Raw genomic sequence first — 13227 nt, 5'->3', positions numbered from 1 at the left:
TGATAATTTGGAGGTTTGATTACAATCAAAATTGCCACAAGTAGATCAGCACACCGTAAATTTTGATTAATTGCTGCATATAAATTATAAATGGCTAGCAAGTAGAACCCTACTTCAATTGGTTGAGACTTGTATTTTGTTTTTTGCTAATTTCAGTTAATTACAGCACATGCGACCAAATCAAAGAGTAACTATTCAAAGTTTCCATTTTGATTTAACCAAACCCTTAAATTGCAGACAAAAAAAACTAAATAATATAAATTAGTCATATTTACTGTTGTTGCGATGTTTGGTAGTTGTATGTAGTCATATGCAGAGGGTAATGATTGCCGTTGTATATAGCAGAACTATAAAGAGCTATTGATTTTCATGCCAGGTACTCAAGTGTTTATTGGCCGTCACATTCATCTGGTCTCGCTCATAAGCGTGACTATTTTATGGCCAGAATTTCACTGGTTTCTTGCTTAGATGTGTGTCCAAATCTCAGGGCAGTTCAAATGTCTCGCTCCTTTCTCGTTTATTTATCGTTTAAGTTTCATCGCTCTTGTCAGCTTGATTATCGTCACATTCTGTCTCGATCACTAGCATCATACAGTGTATTTTATGGCCAGAATCTTGACCACGTCACGCTCAGAATTTTCGTACGGGCAACAATGCTGATAACAATTAGGCAACCTTTTTTGAGTGACAAAGCAGTCAGGCAGAAGAAATCACTGCATGCATCTCAAAATAAACTACACCTGGAAAGTAAGTAAAAGCAACCAGTAAATGCCAAATATAAATATGAAAGGAAAAAAGACTGCATTTGGTTACTTCTCCTGGCCTCTTAAAGCAGGCGTCACCTGTGGGCTAAACTGGGTCTATCATCCCATCTAAGGAGAGTGGCTAATTTCAGGGAGGAAATTGGAGGATCCTATAAAGTAGCACATTGCATGACAGCAAATAATATTACATTCTTCTGTTTGGGTGCTGCCTTTGCATTGAAATTCTTGAATCTTTCTTCATCTTTGACATCATGGAAATATTAGCCCACAGTTTGCTAACCAAAAAAACTTCGAAATGCTCTCAGAATATTCCATGTGAAACTTGTGATTATGTCTTAGCAAACTGTGATGGGTAAAAACAAAAATGATCAGATATAATGACAACATGGAAAAGCACATTTCATCTGGAGAAAGTCATTGACCAAGAAACCAAGTTACCACTTCCATTCAGGTAATACATGTGGCATCATCATACACCTACATGCTTGATTTCCACTGCTCTCTCCACATTTTCGTGCAAAGGCCTTAAATTGATGATCATGTACATGTATCATGCAAAGCTTGATACTCACTTAGATCATGGTTTCTCATGAAATTTTCTAGAATTTCAACCCAGGCTGTAAAGAGAACTTGGGCATGCATAGTGACTGTGTCTTCAATCAAACAAGAGCGTGGAGAAAAGGTTTCAGCACAGGTTGAACTGTAACCAGGACAAAATTCTTGCCACTTTGCTTGGCTGAAATTCTTCAGAGAAGTTAAAAAGTTTTGTTGAAAATCAAAGCAAATATTTTTTTCCACGAAAATTTGAGTTTCAGTCTTGGTAAGTTTTACTCTCCAGTGCGGAAATTTGTTGACAACAGGCATAAACAGTTATGAAGTTACATCTGTTCATCGAGCTTCTGTTCCTTTCATGCCATAAAAAAATTATGCTTAAGGCCTCCATAGTATTCCTCCAGCTGGTCTGTTCCTGTACTACATGTACTGCTTGGGCCTAACTCCATGACAGAGACATGAGCCTGGCTGTTTTGCTTCAGTCCTTCTTATTTTCGGTGATCCCAGCTTCCTTTTTCTATCTGGTATCCACAACACTGCTTATTTTGTGATACTACCCTTATCCTTGCTCAATATAATGCTGAGGCATCACCATTTCTTCTTTGTAATTCAATCGTGATGTCATCTGTTCACACATTTTCCTGACTTTGGTGATCATCCTTGGTCATTTTCCATCATATTTCTGATCAATACATCCCGCTTTCCCTCACTCCTTAGATGGTGGTCTTGTATTGCACCATTTCCCTGGCCACCTGCACTATTCTTCCTGTCTCATGCACAGTTAGCACTAACATTCCATTAGCCAAATCTGGTGATGGAATTTGGGTCCGGAAAGGAAGGGAGCTTACAAACTTCTTGCAGTTGTGCTATCCAAGCATCATGTCTTCCATCATAGAGCAGTTTCCTCTCTGTAAGCTGTCACCATTCCGTTCCATTCCATTCAAAAGCTTTTACTGGCAGGGCGACCAGAGCCAAGGCTACTAACCAACTTGTTACGTGTAAGGGTTGCTCTGAGCCTTCACAACTACATGTACTGTTCTCTACTGTTTCCCACCTCCCACTAATATGCAGCACATTAATAAAATTATTGTCTTTAAACTTTTTATCTTCTGATTTGCTCAGTCTAATACCCCCTCTTTCTCTGATTTAATTGGTTTACCTGGACAAGAAATCCACAATCTACAACTATTTTCATTACAGTCGAACCTCGATTATCCGTACCTCGATTATCCGGACTTTTTCTCTAGTCCCAATTTTGTCATGAATATTTATTAGTCACGATCAAGATCCGTAACAATATTCTTTTTAATACTATAGCATTGAAAAGTGCAGTCAAAAGCGAGGGGTTTTTTGCTTTTAAAAAGCAACGATTGCACGCATCGTAACTAATGAGGCTGAATGCTCGAATGAGTTCTGATTGGCTCAGAGTAGAGTGGTTCAAGATGTACAGTAGACCATATTGTTTCCAAACGATTTGTAAAAGTGTTGTTTCACGATTAAATGTATGTTGCTTTATTTAGACAGGTTTGTTCTTCATTAATATTCATATTTTCGATTATCCGGACCCTCGATTATCCGGACTATTTTGTCCAGTCCCAACGAGTCCGGATAATCCAGGTTCGACTGTACTAGCTATCTTGTGAGTTCATATCCATTAAAAGTTGTCCAGTATAGGTAGAATCAAATAACTACATTTTAAATGTCGTAATAATTTTATGAATCTCTTTTTTAATAGTTTGTTGTACTTTGTATTTAGATTTTGCAGCTCTGCCGCAAGGCAAAACAAAGTGGTGTGAACTTGAAGCTAATGCCTGTAGGGATGTCCAACAGACTGGAGAACACGTCAGTGTTTAGCAGAAAGTAGGTCAAAATGTCAATCACTTACATCAGTTAACATAATTTAACAGTTGTGCAAACTTTTTGTCGATATAAATGCTGTGTAGTGTCATTATAACTCACTGCCTCACTCGGTCATGTGCTTAGATGTTACTTAAATCTCCATCCACCTTACCATTACTATAACGTGGTAAGTATTTATTTGTCTCACATGCAGCTCTGATTGCTCAGTGGAGCGCCACTGAGCATGTGTGAGTATAGCGCCAGATCTAACCCACCCAGCTTTGTCTTGTCATGTGACCGTCCATCCACGCACATTAGGGATCTTATGCAAATTACAACGGCAATGGCAACCGCAACGTTGCAAAACAAAAGGCTTGCTGAGCAGCATAACCAATCTGCTTGTACATTATGAACCTTTGTACATTTCGTAGCTGTCCAAGTTTTTTGGAGAATGAATGCATGAATGAATGAATTTATGAACTTTATTCAAGTGTCTGAGTATTTAGCTTGCAATAGATAACTAATTGTGGACACTCAACTAATAATAAAAAGAAGAAAATAAAATAAAATAAATGAATAGACAGTGAATACAACCTCTACCGCTTGTTTTTTGTAGCTCTATTTGGAACTGAACGTCTTTGTAGCATATTGGGCAGGGTCTAGTTTTTATACCGGCTGACAGACACGCGGATTTAAATAACTGCGAAATTATCTAGTAAAATATAAGTTCTTTTTTTAACAGACGTCGTCTTCGCTGTAGAAAATTTAATTCACACAAAAAAATAACTACAGTATACCTTCGATAGGTCTCCCATAAAAATTGATTGAAGAGTATTGTTTCCTTGTGCCCATGTTACAGCTTACAATTTCCTTTGCTATGTTGAGTCTTTTTTTTCTGAAACTCTCCACGAGAATCTTCCTGTTGAACAGGCCAAGCAACTACTACGATCGACGGTGAAAACCCCGTTTGTGTAAGAAAACAAGAGTCTCTCGGCTGGACCGGAAAAATATTTTTCTGGCCAATCAGCAGGGTAGAATTCGAACACTTCTGGAACCGGTTCGGTTAGCCTGCAGACAGGCTCCCGGAGAGCCCAGACAAAGCCCCGATCGCTTTGCTCATTATTCTGTTTCAGCCTTGCCGAATTTATTTATACATGCTCACCAGGAGCCTGTTCACAGGCTATGGTTGGGTAAGATTAAGTGCCCAGGGGATCTCCCGCTCTTGAAGTAAACTTTCACCTCAAAATGTTGCATCGTCCCGACTAACAGCCCCTGGATCTCCGAGGATGAATAATTCTGAAATCAAGCCCCAAACTGCTACCTACAGATGGTATATTACATGCACAGCAACAATTGTGATAAATACAAATATTTTTCTTAAGGCTCTTGATAGTAGCAGACAAGTCAAGAATTTTAAGAAAACGGCAAAATGTTTGAGTTTATAAAACATGTTTCGACATAAACTTTTGTCATCCTCAGTTAATCCAAGTACAAAGCGATGGAAGCTGAATTTATAATAAGTAGAAAATGCTAATTGTGATAAATAGTAACAACAGAATGAAGCAAAGTGTGAAAGTGTCAGAATTAAAGAGAGAATTTTACATTAACATGGTGTCATTGTTTATTCAAAGAGGGTTGTTCTCTCTGAATATGAATAGCCTCTTTTATCTTAAGTTGAAAACTAGTGGAGGCGTGATCCAAAACATGGAAACAATCTGCTGAACACAAGGCGTGACAGTGTTCAGAATTTTGCCGATATTGTTCTTTTTTACTAGCCAGGCAATTTTTCAGAAGTCTACTCTTAAATTTCAGAACCCTTGTTAATTTACACTAACACCGTAAGTTGAGATGGCCTGACAAAGGCTGGAAATGTTTATTTTTGGGCGCTCGTGAATGCCATTTCTCACATTTTCCAGAGCTGGGATACTCTTCATAAATCGAAACATAATGAAACGTCAAGCAGTTAGTAAACTGTGTATGTCAATTATAGATATAATAGGCTTAATCGGAGAGCTAGTTTATTAAGTGTTTACAAGCAGAGGGTGAGATGTCTCCCCTTCAAGCAAGCAAGTTCTGAAGCCATATGAATGAATGAAAACTTTATTTATAACACAGTAAATATATCAGTACATACTAATAGAAAAACATAGGCACACAAGGCTTGCAAGAGTTATTTTTTGTGTGAATTAAAGGCCCCTGGCGTTAGCAGTACTCAGTGGACTCAACAGTTATGATAAGGTTAATCCAACAAGTTTGTTTGGTTACAATGTACAGCAAAAAAAATAGAATTTGTTTCATCTTAGGAACTATGATATAAAGTTTACATTACATTTTTCAAGGTTTGGTTTTAAGAGTCGATCAGTGGCTTTGTTTATTAGAACTACATGGAACTGTTCCCGGCAGACAGCTAAACATCATGGAGTCTGTAATAGTAGCTAACGGTAAACAGCGATTGGTGTTGATTCTGGATGACTTTTTGGACTCGTTTTAAAACAGGAACCAATTTAATTATAACATCGTCACGCAATAGCGTGGTCTTCTTCTGCTGCCAGCAATGATCTTCGCTTTTTTTCGGTTTGATATTCCACAAAACCACCTCGAATTAATATCACGTTCAAAACGTCTAGATAGCAGCAGACACGTAAAGATTTTAAGGAAAACGACCAATTTTTTAGGTTTTAAAGACATGTTTCGACAGAACTTCTGTCATCTTCAGTTGAATGAATGATTACAAAGCAAGTTGAATAATAAGTAGACAAAAATGCTAATTAAGACAAATAGTAACAACAGAACGTGAAAAGGTGTAAATTAAAAGGATAATTTTAGATTTACATGGTGTAATTGCTGATTGAGGCAAGTTAGTTCTTTTTGAATATGGATAGCCTCCTTTATCTTGAGTTGAAAGCTGGTAGCGGCGTGATCTAAAATATGAAAGCAGTCTATTGAACACAATGAGCGACAACGTTCAGAATTCTGAAGATGTTTGAAGATGTGAGAGGCCCTATCAACGGCTAAGTGCTCACGTACGCGTGTGGAAAAATGTCGGGAGGTTTCGCCGACATAACAGGCATTACAGCCCGCACATGTAAACTTATAAACCACACGTGAACGAAGCCCGCCGGGGATAGGGTCTTTCACACCGAAAAGGTTACCTATCTTAAAGGAAGAAAAAACTAATTTGATGTCTAAATCATTACAATAGCGCTTGATTAAGTGTCGAATCCTCTTCTGAGTGATGACAAAGAAATGGCCTATGTACGGCAGCTTAAAGTAAAACGTGGGCGAGTTAGTAAGGGGGTAGCCCCGGGGACAATGATTGCTATGGGTCCCAGTGATGTAACGGTTAACCACTTTTTCAATTAAATGGGCAGGGAAAAGGTTCTTTTTGAGAATTTCAGTAAGCTTGGTTATATCCTCGTGTAACCCCAACCAAGTGTTGTTGATCTTGTAGGCCCTGTCAACAAGAGTCCTAATGAGACCTACTTTGTATGAGTACGAGGTGAAGCTAAAATAATTAGTTAATAACCCAGTAAAGGGTTTCTTACGGTAAACCCTAGTTTGGAAGGAATTAGTGTCACTATTATCAATAAGAACATCTAGAAAGGGTAATTTGCGATTAAGTTCTTTTTCCATAGTAAACCTTATGTTGGGGTGCCTAGAGTTAACGTAGTCAAAAAATATAACAGCATCGTGCTCCGAGTGAACTTAACAAAAAGTGTCGTCAACATACCTACGATAAAATAAAATTTTAGAGCATTGAAAATTTTCCAACCATAGTTTTTCATGATGCCCCATAAAAAGATTGGCTAATACGGGAGCAAGGGGAGACCCGATGGCCACACCGTCAATTTGGTCATAGAAAGAACCGTTAAATAAGAATGGGTCTGGGCGGTGGCTACAGTGAAAAGGCTTCTAAGTTCAGGTTTACTTAACTTGAGGTCAGGATTGCCCTCGGAAATGTAATTGACCGCCAGGTCAATACGTTCCTCAAGAGGTATGTCAGTAAAGAGACTTTCAACATCGAAGGAAACCATAAATTTACCAAACATAGATAAAGATTGAATGTCCTGTACAAAAGTAAAAGTGTCTGTAGCACAGTGTTCAGTTGGGATGTGCGGCGCCAAAAGATTGCATAGATATTTGGCCAGGTTATAATTGTAGGTTCCAATAGAAGACACGATGGGGCGAAATGGCGGAGTTGAGTTAGGTCCAAAATCTTTGTGCATTTTTGGGAGGCCATAAATTCTTGCTGGTTGAGAGCCTTTGGGATAGATGTTTTCGTACACTTCGAAACATCTAAGATCGTTAAACCCAGGCAAAGCTATAGCAGTGGCCATCTGCCCTACTATTGTTTATTTGATTATTATGCATAACCTGGCGTGTGAATTTGCATGCACCATAAGGATGCGCAGAAACAATTAGCGCGAACATCCTTAACTTGCTGCCATGAAGTCTTCAGGAATATTGAAGAGTTTACCTGCCACAAACCTCTAAGAAAATCTCTGTTTAAAATTCCCGTTTTAAAGAATTGCCATTAATGTAAGATATTAAAATGCCACTAAAGACACTCACAAAGGAAACGTCCCAACATTTATAGCAAGTTAAAGTTTCTGGACATTCCAATAAATGAGCTTCTTGTTTGTTTAGTCTGGCCGTGTGAACTAGAGTAACTGGTTCGTCAGTTTTGATTGTAACCACTTGTGCGTGAAAAACAAAAGTGTCAAGTTACCACTTGAAACTTACAAATAAAAATATCTTGTTACATTTACCTGCAGCAAAAAACAAATTTCAAAACTCAGCAGTGTTTTCAATCATAACTAGCCATCCGTAATTCCTTTGGTTTTAACAGAGAAAACCACTTCAAATGAGTATCTCAGTATCGAGTCCAAGAAACATTTCAATGACAAGACAGTATTACTCTGTGAACAGCGCTACTTAAGGTCATTTCCCAGTGTTGTATTGCGCATCCCTACTGCGCATAATTTCACGCGTGCTTAGCGCGCGCGCATTAAAAAATGGCGGTTTTTTCTTTACGGCTGGGCCTCGCCATAGAGGTAAATCGTCATTTCGTCATAATCGCAACGAGTATGGTGACCTATCATCACCTATCAATATGGACCAATTCTCAGTGTAGAACAAGAAACAGTCGTCGGAAACGTGAATTTAGTAAGCAATCGTGACTACAATCATGGTGCTATTATAAGGATTTATTGGGTATAAACAAGGTGCTTTTGCTCCTAAACGAACAAGGGGACCCCTCATTTTTATTTCAAAATTTAAGTTCCTATAATATAAACAATCAATAGGTAAAGTTTCACAAAAATTTCAGTGCAGGTTCTATTTCAGTGGAATGACCTTAATTGAGACTTGCATTCAGGAACTGAAACATTTTGTGCGAACATAAATGGTTTGGACTTCATTCTTTTTTCATATACTGCACATAATGCAAATTATATAGATGGGAACCTGGCGATACCATCACGGACGAAAGCCCCCGTCATTATCCCAATAGTGCATTTTACACTGAAAACAATCATTCCTCTCCTAGAAATCACCAAGCTGTCGAGTGGCTAAGACCCATTTCATTCGAAACTTCATGTAATGCCCAAAGCAAAGCCTAGCTGACATGTTAGTGTATGCCAAAAACTATCATTCCTGAGCTGATTATGGAATTCTGAACTCTTTTGAAACCCGTCTACAAAGTGCTGGGCTTAGTCATAGTAAACGCAGCGACAGCAATGTCAGAGTAAGGCCAATACAAGAATCAGGATGAAATCTTCACACACGAGTCACCTTTACAAGCTGCAATTTGATTGGTTGTTTTTAGTAGCCACAATCTGATTGGTGTGACATGCATACATCTCCCACTTACTCACTCACTCGCTCATCCATTCACTCGCTCATAACATAGCCCAGACCCTGTCAAGCTGTCACAGTAGTATAAGAGGGACCAGTTAGTCCTTTTTTTTGTGGATTTACTGAGTTTTTTTTTTGTGTGTGTGTGGAATACATTAACGGTAGTAATAGTAATCGACATCTTATATACGTTTTGTAAATGGGCGCGCAAGTTGATTTACCTCTTTCGTGAGTAATAATTAAATTTGGCCTAAAATGTTAGAGCTAGAATTTTTTTGGTTTAAATTGACTTGACTTACAGTAAAAACCCGCATAAAGGAACACGTGTTTTGGGGTTTCAGGCTGATTTTGTTCTTATTTATCGGGTATTTTCTGCAAAAGCAGACTGAAAATGTTCTTAAGGTGTTCTTAAAATTGTTTCTAAAATTAAATATTGCATAAGCTACCAACAGATGAAATCAATGTGCAAGCACAACAGTTTAATTAATTAATGTATATCACATATATTGATCTACTCAGTACTGTACTCAGTACTGTACCCTAGAAGGTTATTCTAATCTAACTGGCAGTCAATTTTATATATATATATATATATATATATATATATATATATAAAGTTAAGATGCTTCGAGCCAACAATTAGCGCAAAAATAACTTGCAAATTTGGCGGTTATCTTAGTTCAGGTGTTCAAAGGCCCTGACCTTGGATCTTGTTAGCTTTGTTAGCGCTAGGTTTTCTCAGGGGCCCCCATCGGGGAATTTATTACATTATTGTTGTTTAAGGGCCCTGTTTAGGGCGCCTGTTGTGCCTTGCCGCGGCATAGTTTCAAGGGCTTTGTTTGGGGATTTTGGGACTGCCTTTTTTGAACATTGAATATTTTACACGCGGGTCCCTTCACACTTTCGGCTGACTCGACGAATCGCGTTACTTTTTTGATATTAATCTTATTTGTATTATATTCGATTATTTATTCTTATTTGGTTTGTGTCTTTTGAGTTTTGTACCGCATTGTCATAGTATCTCGCTTAGTAATCACCGATTGTTTATCATTGGTTAATTTTTTCGTTTTCATGTGTTACCACGCCCTGTTATGTAATCATCTTTGTAATGTTATGTCATTTTTTATACTGTAAACTTATTTAAGGTTATTGTAATTTATTATTCACTTGCACTGCAACTGATGAAGGTCTTTGACCGAAACGTTTATTTTTATTAAATTTTTAAACTTCTTTTTAGATTTCTTAGACTTTTTACTGTATATATATTTTTTTTTCGCTCGAAGTTGTCCGTCCTCGTTTTCCACAATTGCCTATATATATATATATATATATATATATATAAGAACAATTTTCATCTTTCAGGCTTAATGTGTTCTTACGTATATGGTACTTTTTTGACCAAATTTCAGCAGTGGTCTGAATCCACTTGTTCTTTTATGCAGGTTTTTACTGTACTAATGATCTTGTAGTCATTGACTTAGATTCGTAATAGTTTCCGGAGATGACAAGAAGATGAATACTTGTTCTCAAAATATTTATCCTGAAGCTTACTGACATACATTATGCTTAAATGTCGGTTTCCAAGTAAGAGTGGGAACGAAAAGTGAGATAATAGCTCCCATTACTCTTTGATCAATTCTAGCTGCTCCACGAAACTTAGAAATACCAATAACCTACCCCAGGAAAGACTTCCCAATGCAAATTCTTGAGCTTGGAGATGTCAGATCCTGGTAAATCACAATTTCTTTTTCTTAAGAAATGCTATTTTGTCAATAACAATTTTGATATTTCAAGCGACTAAGCGGAATACGGAAAAAAAATGGATTCGAAGCATGGAGAAAGTTAGACTCGTGTTGCGAGACAAACACACAATGTCTGAACTGTGAATGATGCGCTTGGTGGTGGAAGAGCTTTTATAGGCTTATGAACATGACTGATCTAAAATAAAGCAAAACCTCACAAAACACTTGAAAAACTTGTCAAACATGTTATACCGACCATGACTGCCATAAGATAAAAATTTAACATGGTGTCATTGATAAACCAGTGAAACTGATTATACGATGCTGAGAATCCACCGCATTTTATTTATGAGATCAAGACAATAGCCTATGACGTCACTACCGTTAACATATTCCACCGCACGCTAATGAGAATCCACCGGATAAAAGGGGTTAATTCGGTCCCTCCTATACTACTGGTCACCCTCTATTAAGAGGTCACCATTCATATTCCCGAAATTCGCTTGGCATATTTACTGTATATCTGACTTCCATTAAGGGGTCACCTCTGTTGAGCAGACGCGGTCACCATTTGGACTTCCCAATTGGCACCAGAGCACAGTTTTATGGTCACGAGGAACTTTCGCTAGTATTAGCGCTGAACAAAGTCAGTGACATGCTTCACCAAATTAAGTTACGCAACCCAAAATCACAAACGAAAACAACTGACTTTTTCACTTCATGTCGAATGAGATGCCAAATCTGTCAATGATTCGCTTAAGGGAAAGGCGCTCGACGCTTGCCTTATGAACAACATTGCTCTAGAAACTGTTTGCTAGTGGGTGGATTTCTTACATATATTTCACGTTACAGTTGTTACGAACAATAAATGTAGACTGTGGGCTTACTTTTGTTTAATTTTTTTTTTTTTTTTGTCATTAATCGGCTAAATTTTGATCATCTCTTTTTAAACAGTCAAACCTCTATTGAGCAGTCAGTCACCTGGCTATTTCCTGAGGGTGACCGCATAATAGAGGTTTGACTGTACTTGCAGTAGTGCAGGTTGAAACAGGGTACATCAGAAAAGTTGTAAGAGCCACATATTTCTTGATCAAACTGAGGGCTAGTTACAAGTAGTCAGTAATCAAGAGTTTCGTCCAGTAGTTTTGCAGCAGAACATTCCAATGAGTTCAGAAGGTGAAGTCTACATTTTGCAATTGATGGATTTCGATCAATTTTGTGTTTTGTATTTTTTTTTTTAATTTTGTCATGGTCGTAGTGATGGGTGATGACAGCGTAAAACGCAATCATTAAGATGGATTTGAACTTCAGGACCCTCAGTACTGAACCTAGACAAGATCAAGGTAAGTTCCTTGATCTTGTCTCGTTTGAAGTGAGCAGCTTTTTTAATATTTTCTTATCGTAAAATGGTTGGAGATACGCACGTGCGTATAGGTGCGTATATGCTTGCTACACCCCTGCCTTCAAGCCACTGGCATTCGAGAATGTTTTGTGAGGGTTTTAAAATGAAGTTCAAGGTATTAGACTTCGAAGTTTACAATGCATGATATAGTAAATTTACTGTGATCTCACACAATGTGCATTATTTTAATTAGAGAAAACTGCCTACTGTGGAGAATACGGTGGCTGTTCCCTCAAGCTGGTGTGGAATATGTTGATAGACGGTAAGATTTTAAGAGAGATGCATGTAATAGAGTAAAACCTTTATATAAAAACCTGTTGAATTGTCTTTATATTCATTTGATAATAAGTAAGCATCAATCAAAATGTGAGAATAATTCGAGATATTATGTAACAAGTGCTTACCTTGTTAGAAGCCTTACTCCTTGTACTGAGAGAGTGCTCTCAATTTGTACCTTTAATCTTAATCTTTTATCATTCTTTAGACACGGTAATAATTCATCGGGGTTTACCAATATGTCATATATACAATTCATTTACTATATAATTAAAAATTGTGTGCTAATCAACCTGTTTTCCATGAATTCCGTGTATCTATTCACATGTTCAATGGATCCTGGATGTTAGGTGCTTCGTTAAGAGTCTAAGTCTTACACGATAGTGTAGTAGCCACTGGTTAGACCTTTGTTACTGGATTTAATATTATTTTTTCTGTGGAATACATTATTTAACTGTAGTCACATTGGTTATTGTTTTGATCTCGTGAATAAAATATTGTGGATTCTCATTAATTTGGGGAGGATTACAAATAGGGTAACATGATGGTCTAATTTAGGTTTACCATCAAGTTATGAACAAGTTTGACAGGTTTTTCAATGATTTCATGTTCTGTTTTTAGTTTGAAACGTTCATGGCTGGTTTAACACGTTTGATAGGTTTTTCAAGTGCATCGACAGGTTTTGCTTTATTTAGGATCAAATATTTGCATTTTTAACGTACTTTGAAAAGCTCTCGCGTCGCTCACAATCATTTGCCCAAAGAAATTTTTACAGGAATCTGTAGACCATCCTTCT

General features: G+C 37.5%; 1 protein-coding gene across 2 annotated transcripts in view; it reads left to right on the top strand.

The window, feature by feature from the left end:
• The window catches only part of LOC145492439 (box C/D snoRNA protein 1-like), a 60738-nt gene that overhangs the window by 34795 nt on the left and 12716 nt on the right, over positions 1 to 13227 (top strand). For both annotated transcript variants that reach the window (XM_081471885.1, XM_081471886.1), the window contains exons 4-5: positions 3073 to 3176; positions 12349 to 12417. In XM_081471885.1, the coding sequence (XP_081328011.1) occupies positions 3073 to 3176; positions 12349 to 12417 (173 nt within the window). The remainder of the gene's footprint in view (positions 1 to 3072; positions 3177 to 12348; positions 12418 to 13227) is intronic.

This window comes from Orbicella franksi, chromosome 7, assembly GCF_964199315.1.
Source record: "Orbicella franksi chromosome 7, jaOrbFran1.1, whole genome shotgun sequence".
Classification (NCBI taxonomy): domain Eukaryota; kingdom Metazoa; phylum Cnidaria; class Anthozoa; order Scleractinia; family Merulinidae; genus Orbicella; species Orbicella franksi.
This window is presented reverse-complemented; position numbering and strand designations above follow the sequence as displayed.